Source organism: Arvicanthis niloticus, chromosome 23, assembly GCF_011762505.2.
Source record: "Arvicanthis niloticus isolate mArvNil1 chromosome 23, mArvNil1.pat.X, whole genome shotgun sequence".
Lineage (NCBI taxonomy): Eukaryota > Metazoa > Chordata > Mammalia > Rodentia > Muridae > Arvicanthis > Arvicanthis niloticus.
In genome coordinates, this window is record NC_133430.1 from 39,985,359 (window position 1) to 40,005,787 (window position 20,429).

At 44.6% G+C, this 20,429-nt stretch overlaps 2 protein-coding genes across 14 annotated transcripts in view; one reads left to right on the forward strand and one right to left on the reverse strand.

Annotated features, from left to right (window-relative positions):
• Esr2 (estrogen receptor 2) overlaps nucleotides 1-7,134 on the forward strand; it is a 55,380-nt gene extending 48,246 nt beyond the window's left edge. For both annotated transcript variants that reach the window (XM_076921980.1, XM_076921981.1), the window contains 2 exons: nucleotides 2,310-2,490; nucleotides 3,739-7,134. In XM_076921980.1, the coding sequence (XP_076778095.1) occupies nucleotides 2,310-2,490; nucleotides 3,739-3,925 (368 nt within the window). In that variant the 3' untranslated portion in view covers nucleotides 3,926-7,134. The remainder of the gene's footprint in view (nucleotides 1-2,309; nucleotides 2,491-3,738) is intronic.
• Nucleotides 7,135-14,403: 7,269 nt separating this feature from the next.
• Nucleotides 14,404-20,429, reverse strand: part of Syne2 (spectrin repeat containing nuclear envelope protein 2) — a 309,215-nt gene continuing 303,189 nt past the window's right edge. For 8 of the 12 annotated variants that reach the window (XM_076921988.1, XM_076921985.1, XM_076921984.1 and 5 more), the window contains 6 exons: nucleotides 19,948-20,148; nucleotides 18,982-19,110; nucleotides 17,416-17,607; nucleotides 16,740-16,811; nucleotides 16,052-16,098; nucleotides 14,404-15,481 (listed from right to left, as the gene is read on the reverse strand). In XM_076921988.1, coding sequence (XP_076778103.1) covers nucleotides 15,259-15,481; nucleotides 16,052-16,098; nucleotides 16,740-16,811; nucleotides 17,416-17,607; nucleotides 18,982-19,110; nucleotides 19,948-20,148 — 864 coding nt within the window. In that variant the 3' untranslated portion in view covers nucleotides 14,404-15,258. The remainder of the gene's footprint in view (nucleotides 15,482-16,051; nucleotides 16,099-16,739; nucleotides 16,812-17,415; nucleotides 17,608-18,981; nucleotides 19,111-19,947; nucleotides 20,149-20,429) is intronic. The other 4 variants (XM_076921989.1, XM_076921987.1, XM_076921983.1 and 1 more) reach the window with 1 other exon arrangement.

Sequence of the window (20,429 nt, forward strand, 5' to 3'; positions counted from 1 at the left end):
CATGCACAATATTTTTAAATCTTAAAAAAGAGTCATAAATAGCATCTCTAGAAACAATGTTACTCTAGAATTCTTTATACTTTTAGAACCAAAGGAAAACTAAAAGAATTTCCAGACATATAAAACTGAAACATTTCAGTACTAGCAGGACCGTAGTATACAAAATACTGATGGTGGGGTTGGGGAGCCAGCTCAGCAGTTAGTGTGTGCTGTTCTTGCTGAGGACCCAGGTACAGTTGCCAATAGCCAAGTCGGGGAGCTCACAACTGGCTGAACCTCCAGCTTCTGGGAGCTGATGCTTTTCCTCTGGCCTCCGAGGGCACACGCACATACGCCCCCCCCCAGTAGAAAATAATAATAATAAAAGTAAATCTTAAAAGAAATAGTAATACCCTTCAAAAAGTAAAAAAAAAAAAAAATTAAATTCTACCAAAAAAGTATGGAAACAGATCTACATAAAGAGTATCTCAAATGGGGGTCAGCTGAGGAGACATTTGCTTTCTTACTGTCTAAGCTGGTGCATCTGCATCCCAAAGATAATCTAGTGTCCAAAACCAGAAACCAGCCAACTAAATAAAAACCCCAAAGAACTGAGGGTTTTGTTAGAAGTAAACTATATAGCAAGCGTACCAGTGTCAGCATGGTGTGGTAGCCAAGTCGTGGTTTGTCAAAGTGATGTTTTAAATAACTACAGGTTTCTGTGTCACATGTCCCTACTAATGGGTATTTTCTATCTATACTAGGCATAAACAGTATCATTCAGCTAAATTTCAGCTCAGTCTGTAGTGCACGTCAGTGATTTCTAAATATTAAGGGTGGCAGAATGAACAAACTGTAGGGCTTTCGGCCTCTGTTCTGGGTGTACACTCAAGCAGTGTGGACTCTAACCCTTGATAGGCTTGAGTGGAAGAGACACACTGTCCTCTCTATGGGGATGTGTTGGAGGGAATGTATGTAATCTTAACTTGAGTCTCTTCTACTACCTGTCTAGGGTGTGTGTAGGAAAAGCTGGAATGTAGGAAAAGCCTCTTAAAATTCAGAGACAAGAAACTATACACTTAACAATCTGTTAGAATGTTCGTATTTCATAAATCAAAAGCTATCACGCCAGGCAGTGGCACATACCTCTGATTCCAGCACTCATGAGGCAGAGGCAGGCAGATCTCTGAGTTCAAGGCCAGCCTGGTCTTCTGAGTGAGTTCAGGGCTGCACAGAGAAACCCTGTCTCAAAAAAACAAACAAACAAAAAAACAAAGAAATAAAGAAAAAAAAAAAAAAACCATGTGAGCACTAGGACTAACAACCTATGTCAAATAAGGTGACAACCTGTCACTTATGAATCTGAAACTGTACCCATCTTATTGTAGAACTAGGGTCTAACTCTAGGAGACAGAATGGAATAAGCCTGTAGATAATTACCATTGTTCTTTTTAAACAGCTTAAAGTAGAGACAAGGAGCTGGATATGGTGGCGCTTGCCAGCACTTGGGAGACAACAGCTGAAAGTTCAGGAGCTCAAGGTCCTCTGTGGCTCCAGAGCAAGTTTGAGGCCAGGCTGGATTACACAGACATTGTCTCAAACAAACAACCACAAATGAATACATTAGCAACAAATCTATTTATTTAAACAATTTTAAGGTTTTGAAAGAATAAAACATATTAATTGAAATAATTATAAGATTAAACCCAGGGTGTTCTATTTTGCTTTAGAGCAGCAGACATATTTCCCTTCACTCTTAAAAGCCAGAAATATATATATATATATATATATATATATATATATATATATATATATGATTTTTAAATACAACTCCAGACTTTCTGAGTTACTTCCCTCCAGCTGGGCAAAGCTTGGATCTTCCTTCATCTTTGAACATGGAGTGAAACAAGATTGCCATGAATCTTGGCAGTTTTGCTTTTAGAATGCCAGGTGAGCTAGAGAGAGAAACACACAACTGTTTCCAGGAAAGAGCGGGCGGTTGTGTCCTTGAGTTACTTTTCTGTGGTATAGATGGGCATTGTGCCAAGAGCCCCCTCCCTCCTATTCCCTCTTTACTAGATCTACCCTGTATCTAGCCAGGATTCCCTTACAGCTTGGTAATGAGGTCTTGCTCTTGGGGGAAGAACCTAGCAGGGAGGTAGTTCCCCATTCTTGTTGGCTTGCACCACCACATGTATGCATGTGCAAATTAAAGCATCTCTGGTCCTCCCCGGGGAACCAGGCACGCTTAACAGTTGAGCATGTGGCCTCAGTTTTCTTTTCTCTGAGCAATGACTTTGAGGTTCTCCTTCTTTTCCTTCTTTGTCCAGGTATGTACCCCCTGGCGACAGCAAGCCAGGAGGCAGAAAGTAGCCGGAAGCTGACACACCTATTGAATGCAGTGACAGATGCCCTGGTCTGGGTGATTGGGAAGAGTGGTATCTCCTCCCAACAGCAGTCAGTCCGCCTGGCCAACCTTCTGATGCTTCTTTCTCATGTCAGACACATCAGGTACAAACCCATGGGACGCTGCTCCGGTGGGGTGTGGGTAGATCATGTGCTCAGGGCTTTGGGAAAATGTAAGCCAGTTTGCATAGATATGGTAGAATGTTTGAATGGGAATGGCACACCATCAGTGTATGCACCTGTGCCAAAGCTTGGTGTATAGTAGGTGTTAAAATGAGTGTCACATGGCACCTGATAGGATTTTTGTGGCAGCTGGTGGAACCCACCTGGATGTAATTTCTAGTCTTTAGAATTTGTTTATGGAGTCCTAAAATGGGCAGTCGTCACCTTCCTTAGACCACCCAGGGCCAAGGCCTGAGGTTATTTTCATAAGGATGCTAAGCCTAGCTCTCCTGCTTGTCCTTCGGTTGAGGACTGGGGATGTGCATCAAGTTGTCCTTTGGTTTCTGTGGCATCAGGGTACCAAGGATGAGACCTAAGAGAACTTCCCAACAGGCTGAGGAAGCGAGGCTGTGTGGATGGCGCACAGTCCAGCTCAGCTGAGCATTGATGAAGAGGTTGTAATGAAATGGCTATTGTTGGTACAGTGACATTCAGTGGTTGGTGTCACCTAGGAGGAGATGAAGACAGAAGGTAGTGCTCTCCAAATAGGAAGCTATAAGAGCTGTGGGGAGGACAGTGTTGAATCAAGCATTTAACAGGGAGGAGGAAAGAAGAAAGATTTCTTCCTGTTTTTTCTTTAACAAACACTTGGCCCGTGACATTTTGCAGAACAGAGATCAGCCTATCCTTACTATGTGTGAGTTCACCTAATTGCTTATTTGGGAGTTTATTCATAACTCCCAAGTCAGTACATGCGACTCTTTTAAGGTCAAGCCAAGAATGGCAAACATTTTCAGTGTCTTGACATGTACCTTCCCAGCTGAGCCATTCCCTTGAGCACCAAGGAGCTAGGTGCTTCAGGTCTCGCAGTGTGAAGAAGCCGACTTACAGTTACACTCTTTAGAGCCATGGTTCTATGGCTTTTGTGCTTTGTATGAATGAGCTCATGGTGCAGCATTGGGGGGAGGAGGGGGGAGCCAGAGGTGAAGATGACATCACTTTTACCCTTGAATGTAGACTATTGAGGGAGCTGGATTCAGGAGCTAAAGAACAACGGGGTGGAAGAGGTGCAGGGAATGTGGCGGTGGGGCCGGGTGGGCTGGCTTTGTGCAGGAGCCTTGGGGACTATTTCAACATTCTCTTGGCTATCTGGAGGGAAGCATTCTGAGTGCCTTTCCCCCTCCCCCATAGTAACAAGGGCATGGAACATCTGCTCAGCATGAAGTGCAAAAATGTGGTCCCAGTGTATGACCTGCTGCTGGAGATGCTGAATGCTCACACGCTTCGCGGGTACAAGTCCTCCATCTCGGGGTCTGAGTGCAGCTCAACAGAGGACAGTAAGAGCAAAGAGGGCTCCCAGAACCTACAGTCACAGTGATGGCCAGGCCTGAGGCGGACAGGTTACAGAGATGGTTGAAGTGGAACATGTACCCTAGCATCTGGGGCTTCATCTTAGGGTTGCTTTGGTCACGTACCCCTTCCCCACATTGAACTTCCCAGGAGTCAGGGTGGTTGTAGTGCTTCTTGTATCAGGATGTACCGTTGAATGCTGACTTCTAACTAATATAGCCTTAGAAGGTTCTCGGTGTACCTGCCATCTCCTTTCCGACTTGGAAAACATCTCAAAAGTTCTGGAATGAAAGGTCAAAGTCTGACTTGGAAGGATTGGCCTTAGACAGGAAAACGAATGTGACATGAGACACATCTATAAGAAATGAACTGTAGAAGGGTGTGGCCATAAAATCAACCTTTGAATGGTGTCTTCTAGACCACTTGATTGTGGGATTGAAAACCACATTGACAATCAACTCATTTCGAATTTCTATCTCACAGGCCTGTGAGGACTCATGACACGTTATGGGTTATTCTATCAAAGACTAGAAAGATAATCGTCAAGTTTAGATGTGACCTGTTCCTCCTCCAGATCCCCTTGCTGTCTATGTGCAGATTCATTCTGCTTGGGTTACAGTCCTAGAGCCTGCTTATTTGGTCTGACTGGTCACTGTCATGGATTAAGATTTAAATCTTTTTCTAATTTGACTTCCTTGAAGCTATATTGGTCTCTCTCTCTCTCTCTCTCTCTCTCTCACACACACACACACACACACACACACACACACACACACACACAGAGCCTTTAGGCCTTCATACTGTGTCTTCCATTGCTGGGAAGAGACACCAGGACCAAGGTAACTCTTTTTTTTTTTTTTTTAAGATTTATTTATTTTATGTATGTAAGTGCACTGTCGCTGTCTTCAGACACACCAGAAGAGGGCATCAGATCCCATTACAGATGGTTGTGAGCCACCATGTGGTTTCTGGGAATTGATCTCAGATCTCTGCAAGAGCAGTCAGTGCCCTTAACTGCTGAGCCACCTCTCCAGCCCCAAAGCAACTCTTATGAAGAACAACATTTAATTGGGGCTGGCTTACGGTTTCAGAGGTTCAGTCCATTATCATTATGGCCAGAAGTACGGCAGCATACAGGAAGCTGGAGAAAGAGCTGAGAGTTCTACATCTTGATCTGAAGGCAGCCGGGAGAAGACTGGCTCTGTCTTCCACAGGCAGCCAGGAGAAAGCTCTCAAAAGCCCACCCACAGAGTGACACACTTCCTCCAACAAGGCCACACTTCCTAATATGGGTCAAGCATATTCAAACCACCACACACTTGACCACATCTTTTTTTTTTTCCCTCTCCTTCAAAAAGAGTTTTAGGGGTAATCAGAACAAAAATTTCTTCTCTAACCTATAAGTCTCTTAAAATATTTTGTCAGAATATTCGTGAGGTAGGCTGTGTGAGCTAGAAACTTGGTAAACACATTAGTTCTTTCTAGTGGAATATACTGGGAGCTAAGGAGAAAGCCCTATTGAAATGGCAACTGTAATGCACATTTTAGAAACTGGAGTTTGCAGACACATTTATAGGAACATGGCAAATTCACAAAATGTGTAGCAGCCCAGCTTTTGGAAGTAAGCAATTAAATGATCATGCCGATTGGATGTTTTTAAAAATAAAACCTGGAGACACAGTATTAAGTATACTTTCCTTTGAAAATAGAAGGTTTTTTTGGTCAGTACATCCTGTATTTACTGAGTCATTCATTAGGAAGATTACACTTAACGAGAGAGAACTTGAATATGTCTTAATTTTGATATTGATGTGCAGTTGCTAAAGCTGACTTTAGCAGCTGTCTCACACACACAGGCATAGGGAACACACAGGTGCTGGCGGTTCAGAGGCATTTGGAAACTATTAGCAGTTCAGTTCTGTAGCCCGAGTGCATCCGTGCAGAAAGCATTCCACTGTAGACAGAGGTCAAGGGTTGAAGGGCAGAAAGTGGGAGGCAAAGGCAGCCTTGAAAATTTTTGCTTTTTTAAAGAGACATGAACAAAACAACCTGAATTAGCTCCAAGCTATTGTCTAGTTAGTACATAGTGACGGTTCTTGGTTGAATTTGGGTAGCTAAGGAAGGTTTGCACTCAGGTAGTCAAGCACCCTTCTGTGCCAAAGTCCTGTGTGAACTTAAGTATGTGCATGTTCCAGTGGCCATTAGTTAGCCTTGAATTCTTAATCCTCCTGCATCAGCCTGGTGGGATTCAGACATGTGCCACCATGCCAAGCCAATTAGCTATTTAACACCAATTCTACCTGCCTGCTTCTAAAGGCTGAACATTTCATGTGTTTGGGTCAATGGGAGGAGGATGTAGCATTCTAGGTCGATTCTTCTTGTCTTGCATCTCACCTGGGTCTGGTAGGGACACAGGTTAGACCTGCCTGATACTTCTTAGTACAGGGCTGTTTTTGACTGGGCTCTGGGACTAGTGGATGGTTGAGATATAATCTGTGCTCTAAAGACTATTGGTTGTTTGAGTAACCTAGTTTTCCCTTTCATCTGAAGTGCTAATATCTCATGTGTTCCCTGTAGGCTGTCTAAGGATGATGTGGTTTTCAATGTATTGGGGAAACGTTCAGTGTCCATTTTAAAGGTGGGTCGTTTCTCTTTAATGTGTGGTAGCTTCCTTGATAAGTTCACCTTCCTTTGGGACAGCTTATGAGTTGTGCTCATAAGCATGAGTCTCAAATGTTCAAGTTTTTTTTTTTTTTTTTTTTTTTTTTTTGAAGGATGAGTAGGACCTGGCATCTGTGAGCATGGGTTAGATTACTGAACAATCCCTGTCCCCCAAGATTCTGCCACGAAACCACAACAGAGCAGTAGAATCCTCAGCTCTGCCTTAAACTGGAAGAGCAGGATGCTTCTGTTTTCATCTGCAAGGAACCACCTGAGAAACTTACCTGTGGATGAGTGGGCTTTGCCTAACCCCCAAATCACAAGTTTGAACAGAACTGATCACCACGTGTACCCTTAATACGCAGATACTTGGGTATTATGTGGGGACTATGTAGACAATTCCAGCTTCTGTTTTTTTCTGCTTGTCGCTGGGAGAGGGATTAACTCCAAAAATAATCCAAAAGAGTTTTTCCCTCCTTAAGAAATTCAGGTGAGACCATAAGACAAAAAACACACTTAGGGAATTTTAAGTATTTAAAAAACAAAACAGTGTAACAGTAACTGCCTCCCCCCTCCCCCCCCCCCCCCCCCCCCCCCGCAAGACTGCCCTTACCTGAATGACATTTCCTGCTAGTTCATCTGCAAAGCCAGTGCTTTTAGACTTTTCCAAGCAAAAAGGGTTACTTACCAATCTCAGCACTGCCTCGTGTGCAGACAAGTAAACTAGGTTGAGCCTAGTATATGAAGGGGTTGGTTCCTATTTGCATTTGCTTGCATATGTTGATAACTTCTCAAAACTCAAGGTGGTCCCTGGGTTTCTAGCTCTTTTTTGAAACAAAGTAGTTTTGTTTAGTAAGACTTGATACATGTCTTTACGCTGCTTTTTAAAAGAGATACTATAAACCACACATAAATAACAAAAACATACCATCTGGTATGTAAAATGGTATTTGTGGAAAGACACTGCTTTCACATTTAATCTTTATAATCTATTACTGTGACTGTATTTTAATTGTCCGGATATGGAAGCCAGAAGGCCAAGCCGACTTACTCAAGGTCACACAGAACAAATGCTGGACCAGACATCCGGCAGTTCCAGGTTAGTACTGACTGTGGTTACACAGTTCACCTAGTTAGAAGGGGGTTGGGGTGTCCTCAGTGGAGCTTAATACTAAGAGATTTTGCCTTGCATGTACAAGGCTGTGGGCATTATCCCAAGCACTGCAAAAAAAAAAAATAATAATTTCAAAAAATGTGTATCTTTTGCTTTCTACCATTGTGCTACATCCCCAGGCTCCCCTTCTCCCAAATCTTTTCTGAACTACAGAGTTTATCAAGCAGGGTTACTGAGGCTTAAGTGAGATCTACCTATGAAACTCCACATGCCTGACACCCCAGACACCCCTGGGAACAGCCACAAACAGCTTAGAAATTTCTGACGTAAGAATTCAAGTCTATATTTTACCCGTGTGCAAATTAAAGCTCCGAGGAGGCAACTGACTTGCTCAAGGTCTTTGCAACTTCTTGTAGCCAAGGCTGGATTGGGATTCCAGCCTCCTGTTCACTGGCTGCTTTCTCTGGCTCCAAGATGCTACCTGTGGAGCAGTGTTGTGATGACAGTTGGTGAAGATGTGGGTGACTTCTCTGTCCCCTATCATTTTTTACCTTCTCAGCTTAGAGTGGATCTGCTTGAGCCTTGGCATAGTGGCAACAGCGATAGGCAGGAGAGGGCTGGCCATGTTACTCCTGTCCTGCCATCTTGGGTTCTTAAGCCAGAACCCAAGTGTCACTTCCTGGCACTTCTTTTCCTCCAGTGCATCTGAGCTTCCCACATGCCTTGAAAGGATACCAGTACGAATGGCACATTTCCCAGACACCAATGCCTCCCTGTGGGGCTGAGGACACTACATACTGGTTTTCCCCAGTAGCTCTCAAACTTCATGGCATTTAAATCTGGCTGTAATTTAATAATGTAATTTAAATGTGAGCTGTCTCAGAATATATGAGTTTAAAAATACCAAGGATCATCTTCCCTTGTAGGCCAGCCTTGATGGTGAGCTTTCTCTTTGTGAAGGGTAAAGGTTTGTTAGCCCAAAATAGTTCCCAGTAACTGAACTGTCAGTGCTTACATTTATTTGCCTTGTGAGCCTGGACCTATAACTTTATTGGGTAGTGGTCATGTGTCCTTCTGAGCCTGTTGGTTGACTATCATTTGTCATATTTTCAGACAGATGCTGTGTATCATCAGACTAACATGTTGGTAACAGACCTAACTGTGACCGTTTGAGTTGCATGTGGTGGCTTACTCCCAGGAGCCCAAACACTGGGGAGGCTTGCTATGGATTTAAGGCTAACCTGGGCTACAGAGTGAGAGACTCTTAATCTCAAAAGGCTGAATAAACAAAAAGACTGTGATGCTTTTAATACTGACCGTCCATTTGTCTGGGAGTCTTTTGTCCTTACCACGTCTCTTTAATGTCTATGGAGCCGCTGCAGAGAGAAGTTTAATGTGACATAAAGTGTTTTTCATAATTTGGGTTTTAAAAATGTATTTGTTGGGAGCTGAATGTAAAAACTTACAATTGCTGGGCTAAGCAGTGTCTGGTTTTCCTCCATGAATTCTCTGTTGGGGTTTGTATTATTGAAAACTGTGGTCATTCTTCCTAGGAGAGGGACCATTAGTGTGGATGCTTGCCTGCCATCTGAAGACTTACTAACCTCTCTTCCCCTAGGTTTCCTAAACAGAAACAATTGAGTTTACAGTCATTACTTACTTGTAATTCATGACCACCGGCACTGTGTATGGATGTAAATGTCCCAGGATGCATTTATTTTCTAAATTATTATTCAATTTATTTGGGTAGAATTTCTGTAATTATATATAAAATATTCCTTTATTATTCAATTTATTTGGGTAGAATTTCTGTACTTTGGTCATCTGAGTCAACTAGTAATATACCCTTCAGAGACAGGGTGAAGGCATTCATTCATACTGAAGTTATTTTTGTGCCTATGGTCATTTGAAGATTTCCCCCTCCAAGTAGGGAAGGAAAGATGTGAATAATTTGCTTAAGACTGACAGTGAAACATGAATCGTGCCTTACGGGTGTTTGGGGGATACTGCAAGCTCTGCAAGCAGAAGAGGCTTCCTGGGCATGTGTGTGCATGTGTGTATGGGGGGTAGTGGTAGTGGTGAGGGGCAAACTTAAAACTCAGAGGTCCTTAGGTTGAAAAAATGTCTATATCAGTAGCCTTTAAAATACAAACAACCCTTGGACACACCCCAGTGTGCCTTCCTGAGGGCAGTGAAGGCCTGTAGAACACTTTCTTGGGAGCATGAGACAGGAAGGAGCTGGAACTTTTGCTACTTACCTCAGAGCAAGGAACATTAAAGCAATTCAGTGGCTCAAGAAAAAAGTTTTAACATTTAGATTTTTTTTCCTCTACCTTCCTCCTTACCGTAACCCAGACTACTGTAAACGACACACCGTTATGGTGGGAGAGAAAGCCTACCTTTTTTCTCTATCCATTTAATAACTTGAAATGACAGATTTTTTTTAAATGCCTCCCCCCCCCCCACAGAAAACTGCTGGGGAACTGAATGAATGGGTGGCTTGAGTGTCTGAAGAGTGAAGGGTCCTGGTTGGAACGCATGCTGACAGGCCTCACTGCCTGACTCCAGGTAGGGGTTCTGCCCAGTCATTCCTGACTTGTGTGCTGATGCAGGGAAAGAACCAGGTTAGCAACCTTCAATCAAGGATGGAGAGATGCTGTCTTACGTGAAGTGGGATGTACACAGTGGGAGGCAGGGGCTCCATCTCTCTTGTTAGAAAGCCTACTGCCTGTCAGAGGTTGAACAGTAGCCTCTCCATTTTTGGAGACAGGCTCTCTCTGTGTAGCCCTGGTTGTCCTCTTGTAGACTGGGTTGTCTCAAATTCACAGAGATCCATCTGCCTCCACCTCTCAAGTACTAGGACTTAAAAGGCATGCACCAGCACACCTAACTCAGACAGACCATTCCTTCATTTAAAGATGCAAAACTTTTATTTATTTATTTTAAATTGCATATAGAGTCTCCCTATAGCCTAAATTGACCTCTCAATCCCCCAAACTTTGAGGGATCAAATGACATCACAACACAACTGGAAAGTTTTGTACTTTCTTTCATGCACAAAATCATACAATTAAAAAAATATTGTATAAAGTTACCTGCAGTACATATGGCTTAGGTATATGTGAAATATAGTCCTATCCCTAGATATCTTGTTATAGTTACATAATAAATTTTCCCAAAATTATGCAAAAATATCTTCAATTCAAAGTACCTCTAGTTCTAAGCATCTGGGGTAGACATGAGCCACCTGTGGTTCATTTCAGAAAACTGGCAATGGAGAAATCTGGACCAAGCGACTCTTGTCATCTCTAGATGCTCCCCACAACGGATGGTCAGGTGGATCCCTTTACATATTGTAATGGTTATTGTCGACTGGTGAGCTCTTCATTGCTGTGGGAGCAGACCTAGGAGGGAGGACCCACCTAACTGTGGGCCGCAGGAGTCCATGGGCTGAGGGAAGAGGAGAAGCTAGCAGAACACGGACATTTGTATGCCTCCAGGTTCTGACTGAGGTATTTCATTGCCGCGACAAGATGCACACGTGCAGGAAGGGTCTCACTCCAGATAGGTTATAGGTCCTGAAGTCTCAGTCTTTCATAAGGATAAATGTAAGTGGAACAGAATGCTTAGAGGCAAAAGCCTTCCAAAAAGTTTTCAAAATAATTTGGGGGGGGGGGGGGGAGGGGCGGCTCAGTGGTTAAGAACACCGCTCTTGCAGAGCACCTGAGTTCAGCTTTGAGTCCTCGCATCAGGTGGCTTACAGCTGCCTGTAACTGCAGTTCCAGGGGATCTGACAACCTCTTCTGGCCTTTGCAGATACCTCTACTCCTGTGCAAACATATGTACAAGTATACATTTAAGAAAAAAAATTAAGATTTTTCCTTGACCATTTTGAGCCTATCTGCCCCTTCTTCCACTTCTCCACTTCCTTGTCCACCCAACTCTGCTTTTGTTTGTTTTGTTTTTTTTTTTAAAACAAGTACAATTTGTGCTATCCAGATATTTTTAGATGTGTGGCCTTCACTTGAGCCACCAAGGGCCACACTCTTAAAGAAAATAGACTCTTTTTCTCCCAAACATTATCAACTTCCAATAGTTCCTAAGGCAGGAACTGTTAGCACCCACCTCCCCTCTCCATGCTGAAATTCTGTCTGGCCTGAGCCAGCACTGGTCTGATGCATGTGTCTCACTCAATTGCTGTGAATTCATATGTGCAGCCATCCTGAGTCTAGAAGGGACTGTTGTCATCCTTACAGTCTCCCATGATGAACCCTGAGCCTTCGGAGGAAGGGGGCATAACACAGATACAGGGCTGAGCCTTCTAAAGTTTCTTATTCTCTGAATCTTGATCAGTTGCAGGTTTTCTGTGTGAATTACCATCTACTGGAAAAAGCCTCTCTTACAAAGGTTGATGGGTACACTAATCTATGGATGTAACAGTAACCCATCAGGAGTTAGTTTATACATTAATAGATCCTTCCCTTAGGGCATATAAATCTGTCCAGACACAGGTCCTTGGTCCCAATAAGAAAGGAAGATGGGTGGTTAATCTTGTGACGTTGATACCACTATTGTAGCAGTGGGCATGTCTTGCCAGGTTGTTATAATTTTTCAGGGCTCATAGCTGGGCAAGATTGGTGACTTTCAGCCAGGAGTGGTGGTCTTTAACCCTGGCACTCTGGAGACAGAGGCAGGTAGGTAGATATCTGAGTTCAAGGCTTGCCTGGTCTACATAGTTGAGTTCTAGGCCAGCTAGGGTACACAGGGAGACTCTGTCTCAAAAAAAAAAAAAAAAGATTGTTTCTGTCACTGGTAGCGCGCATAGCACCTTCAAGCACTGGGAAAGCTAGCCAATAAGGACGAAGAAGCTTCCATGAGTACCAGCTTGAGTTCTCTGTTTTGTGACTCAAGTGTGTTCTGTCTTTAGTACTAGGTTTTCCTGTGAAGTTCTAGAGTGTAACCAAGAACATCGGTAATGGCCTGTAATGTTTCAAATTATTATGTGTATGTATGGGAGGGTCTCACTATATAACCTTGGCTGGCCTGTAATTTAGAGATCTTTGCCTCTGTTTCCCCAGGGATTCTGGGATTAAAGGCATGTGACATCACGTGAGGCCCTCCTTCAATTTTAATAGATGGGCTTGCTAGGTATAACAGGCTCTATCAGGATTTGGAGTACAGCTTTTCAGGCCCTTTAAAGGTTTGTTGACTAATCAGTTGTTACCGTAATCGACATGGTTTGTAAGTGACTTGACTTTCCTCCCTTGGAGATCTAAAGCGCTTTTTAATATTTTGCATTTTTAATATTTTAGCTATATAATATGTTGTGGGGAATTTCTTTTCTGGTCCTATCTATTTAGTGTCCTCAGGAATCTTTTTCTCTAGGTTTGGGAGATTTTCTTCTGTGATATCTGTGGACAAGTTTTCTAGGCCTTCACTACGCTTTTCTCCTTTCATGCTCAAAATAAGATTATGTCTTTTTATGGGGTTCCAAAACTTGTCCATGCTCCATTTGTTATTATTATTAAATTTCTCTTGTTCTTTACTGAATGATCCAATTCCTTTATTTTGTCTTCCATCCCTTTCTGTTTTTGACACAACCTAGTCTGTTGCTCAGGCTTTCCGCTGAGACTTTTCATTGGTTTGTTGAAATTTTCATTTCTAACATTTCCATTTGAATTGTCTTTAAAAAAAAAAAAAAAAAAAAAAAACGCAAAACTATTTAGACCAGCTCCCTTTATTTTGTCTCTGTCTTGAGTTGTTTGACCATAGTTACAATCATTCTTTGAATTCTTTAAGTTCTTCAACGCCATATTCATTAGGGACCATAACTGTGAGATTTGTACGTCTGGAATTTGTTAGATGAGGGTTGTTTTTTAAAGATATTTATTTTTATGTATATGAGTGTTCTATCTGATTGTACATCTGCGTATCAGAAGGGGGCATTGGATCCCATTACAGATGGTGGTGAGCTCGGATGTGGGTACTGGGAATTGAACTTAGGCCCATTGGAAGAGCAGGCAGTGCTCTTAACCACTGAGCCATCTCTCCAGGCTGGTTGAGGACTTTCTTTTATTCAAGTCTCAGTCTTTCAGCAGAGGTATTTAGTGTTCAGGACGCTAATTCACAGCAGCACTGGGAATCTCAATCTCCTGTTTGTTGGTCAATGGAGCTACAGCCTCTCTCCCGGTCTTCTGTTTCTTTGCTACAGTCTGGCGGTGTCTTCAGTTCTAGAACAAGTTTCACCTGGCAGTAGGGACCGACTGGTCCTGGGACCCAAGCTGGATAGGACAGCTGGCAGAACTCTGGACAGTGGGGTATATAGGTGGTGACTTAATGGTCCCTGGTGGCTAATGTGTTAGGATCTGGTGAGTCCTGGAGGGAAGGGAGACAGGCTAAGAGGAGGAGACTCTTCCTGGCAAGCAGCCAGAGGACTTGGGTGACTCAAATGGAGGCTAGGAAGGAAAGTTCAGGTTGCCTATGGGTCCACACCAACATGTGGTGGCTACAGCCTCACTGAGATCAGCTGAGTCTCAGGGAGACAGAGAAGGGGGTAGTCTGGGGGAGGTGGGGCACAGTCAGCCTACCTACCTGGGTCTGTGCCACAGGTGGAGGTTGCAGGGTCCATGGTAGCAGTGGTGGGATCAGGTGAGTCTAAGATAATACTTATATTTGGAAGACCAAGCACGCCACTGATCTGCTTTCTAACAGAATCCAATATACAATCTGGCTTTTGTTGTTGTTGTTGTTGTTTTTTAATGAGAAACATCTGAGTTGTACATATCACAAATAGTTCCAAGTTTCTTTAACCAACCCCTGGTGGCCAAACAGCTCAACCAGACCTGAAGTGTCTCTTTAAACATGAAAAGTCTTAAAAAATTAAATTATAAAAACATCCCTATCAAGACTGCAGTTTGGCATTTACTGTACATTAGTCAAAAGCTCAGGCTAAAATCTTTTGTTTTTTTTTTTTAAATCAAAGTTTACATTATACATACAGATTTAGCATTGTTTAAAAAATATGCACAAATAACGACATCCATGCAATAAAATTTCTTTAGAAAATTTTAAAGCAGTGTAAAAGGGCTGACCTGGGTACTGAATGGGAGATTTTGGTTTATAACCTGGGAAGTACAGACTACTAGCTGATTGGAGGAAAGCTGATTCTAAATATTTAAAATGTGTTTGAATCAACCAATCAGCTCAGTGCACAGAAATTTCCGAACCATTACTAAGGTAGGGACCCACTAGCTTCTTGAATATAGTTTATCTATGTGCTGAGCATCGTTCATGGGCCTTCTGAGCTGTGCTATAACAACAGTGTTTTCCAGAGTGTGTGGCTCTTCCAGGGTTCTCTGAACCCATCTGAATGGCAGGTCCTGCTGTACTTGATTCTCTGTCTCAGCAGAAGGACGTCTTGTCTGAGTTGTCCTGGGCTCTCAGAGGAGGAGAGGAGGAGGACAAGAGGAGGGAGGTGTCTGCAGCAAATCCCTGGCTAAGAGTCACTCCTGGATTGGTTTGATACCACGAGCTGAGCACCTGTGGCCAACAGGCTGTCGGCCCGGCACCGCAGCTGGCAGAATCCTCTAGGTGGGAGGTGGCCCGTTAGTGTACCGAAGCATGGGGTAGAAGGAGCGGGCAAAGTTGTTGGCCTGGGTGCAGCTGTAGTCATCTTCAGAGGCAGGCAGCAGGCAGGCCAGGAGCAGCAGCAACAGGAGCAGCAGCTGCAATGGTAGCGCTGCCCTGATCACCCGTGAGAGGAAGGAGCGCCTCGGCTGTGAGTGGCCATGGTTGTTGAGGTGGGGCGTCCTGCCAACAGAGAGGTGGGGGGCACTCATCAGGAGGGTTCGTGAGGCACACTCACCATCATCTCACTATGTGTTTATGGAAAGAAATCAGGGCTCTGGGATGTGAGGCTTAAATAAGCTGACAGCTGAGGTGATGGCTGGTTAACATGTAAACTGACAAGGTCTAGAATCATACAGGAGATAAGCCTTTGGGCGTGTCGGTGAGGGATTTTCTAGATTAGGCTAACTGCTCGAGGAGTGGGAGGCACTGTTCCACAGGCTGGGGGCTCTGAAAAGAAAGGAGAAAGCAAGCCGAGAACACCCATTTGTCTCTCTGGCTGCTTCCTGACTGTGGGTACACTGTGACCAGCCGCCTCAAGCTCCCGCTACCAAGAGTTCCCCGCCATGATGGACTGACTGTACCCTTGGCACTGTGAGCCACAATAAACATCTTTACTTCCATGGCTTTGTCAGCGTGTTTTGTCGCAGCAATAGAAAAGTAACTCGGGCAGCTGGGGGCACTTCTGGAAGAGAAGCTTGGTCCTCTCCACAAGAACCCATGGGGAGTCACCATGGGAAGTAACCCCATTACCTGTCTGCCTCCTCTTCCTCTTCCTCTTCCTCTTCCGCTCCAAACTGCTGGAACAAAGAAGCCCATAATGCAACATGTCCTCCCTCCCTTAGGTTTGCTACCCCTTCCCCACCCTCTTAAGGTCTAGAGTCACACCACATGTGATTCAGCTTGATGACCTAGGGAGTGAGGTCTGTTAAGCCATCAAGATTTTCATATTTCAGCTTACTGATCTGATTTCCTGGAGACATGAGGAAATCCCTCAACAGAGGGCCTCACCTACAATCTACTATGACCTCAAAAAGTAACTCACCAGGAGAGAGCCTTTGAGTCAAGTCTCTTAAAAAAAAAAAATCAATCATTTTTTAAATAATTATTTTAAAAGGCCAGAGAGAGAACTCAGCAAGTAAAGACACTTTCTGCCGAGCCTAACGACCCAGGTTCAATGTCCGGGCCCAAGTGATAGAAGGAGAGACCAGCGTTCTACAACTTGTTCTCTGGCCTCCATATGCAGACAGTGGCATGGCTGTATAGACACACTCAAAAATAATTGTTATTAAAAATATTAGAATTTCTTTTGGCAAGAAGATTGGTTGAAATAGGTTTGTGCTATCACAAAAGGTCCTTGGACTCTCAAGATTCTGCCATCTTAGTGACCGAGAGCCAGGCTGGGTATGTTTTAAGGAAGGAAGGGAGGGAGGGCACTGACCTTTGCAAAGGCTGCTGGAAGCTGTTCACCTGAGTCCACTTCATCAAAGCTGGTCAAAGAATCGTCTGGATTCTGAAAGCCACACCCAGTTGTTCAGTTTAGGGCAAAACAAAGTTGTGGGTAGCCTCCTGCACTGTGCTTTTTGAACCTTTCAAAGAGTAGCCTGTTCCCGTCCCTCTTCTTCTAAGAACTCTCTCCTCCCATGTAAAAGACTTTTTCAGACAAAAGGCCAAAGCACCGGAAACCCACAATCCCAATTGGCCGTGAGTCTCCATCACTGTTGGACTGTGGGACTGCTCCAGCTGGGGGAGGCCCAGTCTGGTATGCTCGTTGGGTTACAGCACATTTTCAAGAGAACTGAAGCTCAACAGAGTAGAGGACAATTAGGAAGGAGACCAGGCCAGTCCAGAGAGAAAGTGAAGGCTTGCATCCAGCATGAAGGTAGAAAACATGGCAGGACCCATCTTGCATATTCCCCCCCCCCCCCCATGTGATGGCTAGCTGCCTTTTTCCAAATGACAGAACAGTTGCACTGGGCTTATGCAACTAAAGCTGCATAGCCAGGAAGGGGCTGGAACCTTCACCCTGACTGTCTCCCCCACAGTGAGGCTGCAGCCTGCCACCCCATCTGCCTCTTCTGAGGTATCTTGGCCACTTGGCAAGTGGACTGACTCACCAGGCTTCCCTGCAAGGACATCAGATCTCGAGCCACTTGCTCTCTCAGCTGTGTGAGTTTCTTCTCAATTACGTGGACCTTCTCTTCGGCCTCAATGTAGTCTTCTCCATGCCCCTTAACCAGAAGGCTGGAGGAAATCTCCTGCAAGGAGTTGACTTGAGGCTGACGGTCTAGCAACTCCTTTTCCAGTTGCTGAAAGCAAAATGGTGTAAGACAGTTGTCGGAGGGGAGGATGGCGCAGCCTTCTTTGTTCTGGGATGAATGCTAGGTACAGCTCCATTTCACAACTTTCTTTGGTTCGTTGACACTAAATGCTTTGCACTATTCAGAGAACAGCTGAATAGGTTGTACCCAAACCCCTGTTTTAATTCCTTTGAACTCTAAAGATGTTGAGAAATGAGGGGAGAAGCAAAGAAGTGTGCTATGAAAAGCCCAGGCCCTTACCCACTAAGGCAGGGAAACTGAAGCCAGTACCCCAAGAACCATTAGCTTGGGCACACTGCCTAGCTACACGGAGGGTGCACCGGCATCACTCAAGGGCTGTCTTCCTGCTATGCAGCTACCTCCATTCAAATTAAAAGAAGAAAATCGGTTTCAATCACATTCCAGCCCCTTGGTAGCCACCTGAGGTACAGAGGCAGGAGATACCCACTCATGTAGCAAGTTTTCTCAGACACCGTTACGTAGGGAGTGGAACTCTATAGAGATTTTAGTATAAATTATTTTTTAAAGCAATGCCCAGCAATTTTTAATATAAGATACTGAAAATTAAGCTACATGTAAGCGGATAGGTAAAAACAAGTCCCTTTGAGACATGTGAGAATGTATAGGTCTCACCTTGGCTTATTAGTGAAAAATAATCTATAAAGACACAGTTACCTCCAGAAAATAGGACATTTCTACTATGAATATAGATAACACATGCAACCCATCTTGGGCAATATGTCCTCCTTCACCCCCCAGGCAAACAGGACAGTCTGCCCTCTGTGCCCAAGGGTCCTCTACCTCTGTCAGCCATGGATCAAAACACACAACAAAGAATTACCGCTGTTCTGAATATGTGAATGCTTTCCTTGTTATCATCCTTAAGTGTGGCACAACAGATATGTATACAGCATTTACACAACTCATTATATTAAGGACTGTAAGTAATCAAGAGAGGATTCAAGACATGTGGCAGGATTTGTGTTGGTTGTATGCAAACATGCAAAATATGCATAAATATTTAAATTTACACAGACAAAATAAACATTTTACCTGGCGGACTCAAGTACCCTCGAATCTGGGTATGTGTAGGAGTGTAAGCCCACTGGCTATCCAAGGGTGAATATATTAATAATGGAAAAACACGCTTCGGTGGTCTTGACTTCCAAAAAGTACCTTTAATACACTGACATCTCTTATTCCCAAGAATCTTAAAAGCATTGGGCTCTGGCTCCTCGCCTCTCTGCATGAACTCATGAGTCACAGCCACCAACAGGTCCCAGAGCAGCACTAGATGACGCTGCCAAGGACTCTGACCCATGGAGCTATTCAGTGGTTAGTGGGCCTGTGGAGGAAACTTACCATTAGTTCTTTCTGACACTCCAGGAGGACCTGGCGGTCAGCCTCTGGGCTGGTGACATGCGCCTTCTGCCTTCGGCTCTCTGCACTCGCTAGCCACAGGAGCAAGTCTTGACTCAGTTGGTGAAAGTCCTTCAGAAACAACACTTGTGAGACCCCCCGTTCTTGGTGGGGGCAGAGGGAGGGAGTGCCTAGACGGAGCTGCTCATTCATCTCCATTAGTCAGTAAGCAAAGGACCAGATTTCAGTGACAGGCCAGGGACTCACCCAAGGAAAGAAAAAGCTAGGAGGAAGTGTGCACACCTGGCTGAGCCCTGGGAGGCATCAAATATAAAATGATACCAGCAGTGGGGGTGGGGTGAGGTGGAGTAGGGGGTGGGCCGGTGTTCTAGGTACTGATTTAAATGTGAAGACCACATATGTTATTTAACCCACTTTCCAGATGCAATGGTTGTGGGATCATACCCCACATGACAGGCTGTGATGGGCTCATGTTCGTAAAGACAGCCACAGAGCTAACCGATGGTGGGGAGCTAATACACGTTCAACACTCATGTGGGTTGGGTAGCAGGCCAGCATTATACACATCACATTGTTCAGTTCTTAAAAAAAGAGCCCTAGAGTCAGGCTCAGGTCTCAGAGGGAAACGCTGAGGTCTGGGAGTTTCAGGGAATGAAAGTATCAAATGGCTCCCATATTCAGGGCCAGGTCTATGATTCTCTCTGACAAGGGACAGAGAGAGGCCGTTTCCTCAACCAGGTGGCATGCTTCCTGTGACCTTTACATGGGCAACAGACCTGGAGATGCTAGGTAAACATAGGGTCATTTTAATGGCACTGGGGGGAGGGGAACTTGCTTATTACTTCCTAGCTCAAGCCAACCTGGGGATGGTAAAAATATCTGCAGCTCCTAGCATTATGGGCCAGGCAGCTGCTGGGAGGGACAGGGCCCTGGGCTGAGTCAACATACCTGGCACTGCATGAGTGACTGTCGTAAGTCTGCTCGCCAGCTGTCCATCACACCCTGGACGGCGTCCCAGGACAGGCTCAGCTGACGGAGCCTATTCTGGAGTTCTGTGGATTCGGGGCTCTGGCTTGGCAGATATTCCTTGTGGCTCACATTGGCGGAGACCATCAAGGCCTTGTAGGTATCGAAGGCTTTTGCTATCTCCTAGGGAAGAGATCAGGTTAGGCCTTCGGACAACAGGGAAGAGGGGCTCGTTTTGAATACCTGTAAGGGACAGACCTCCTCCACACTTCTCCGAGCAGTGGGCACCAAGACGAGAGAGAGCTCGCCTGTGAGTGGCTGGGAAGTATCAGCTGAGGGAGCTGCCTTAAAAGGTTCGTGAGCTTGGCTGGCCAGCAGGGTTGGGGAACCAGAGGCCTGCCTGACAGGCTTGACCAGAGGCATGAGGAGACAGACTCCACTGACCTCCACAGTCCCTTCTCTGT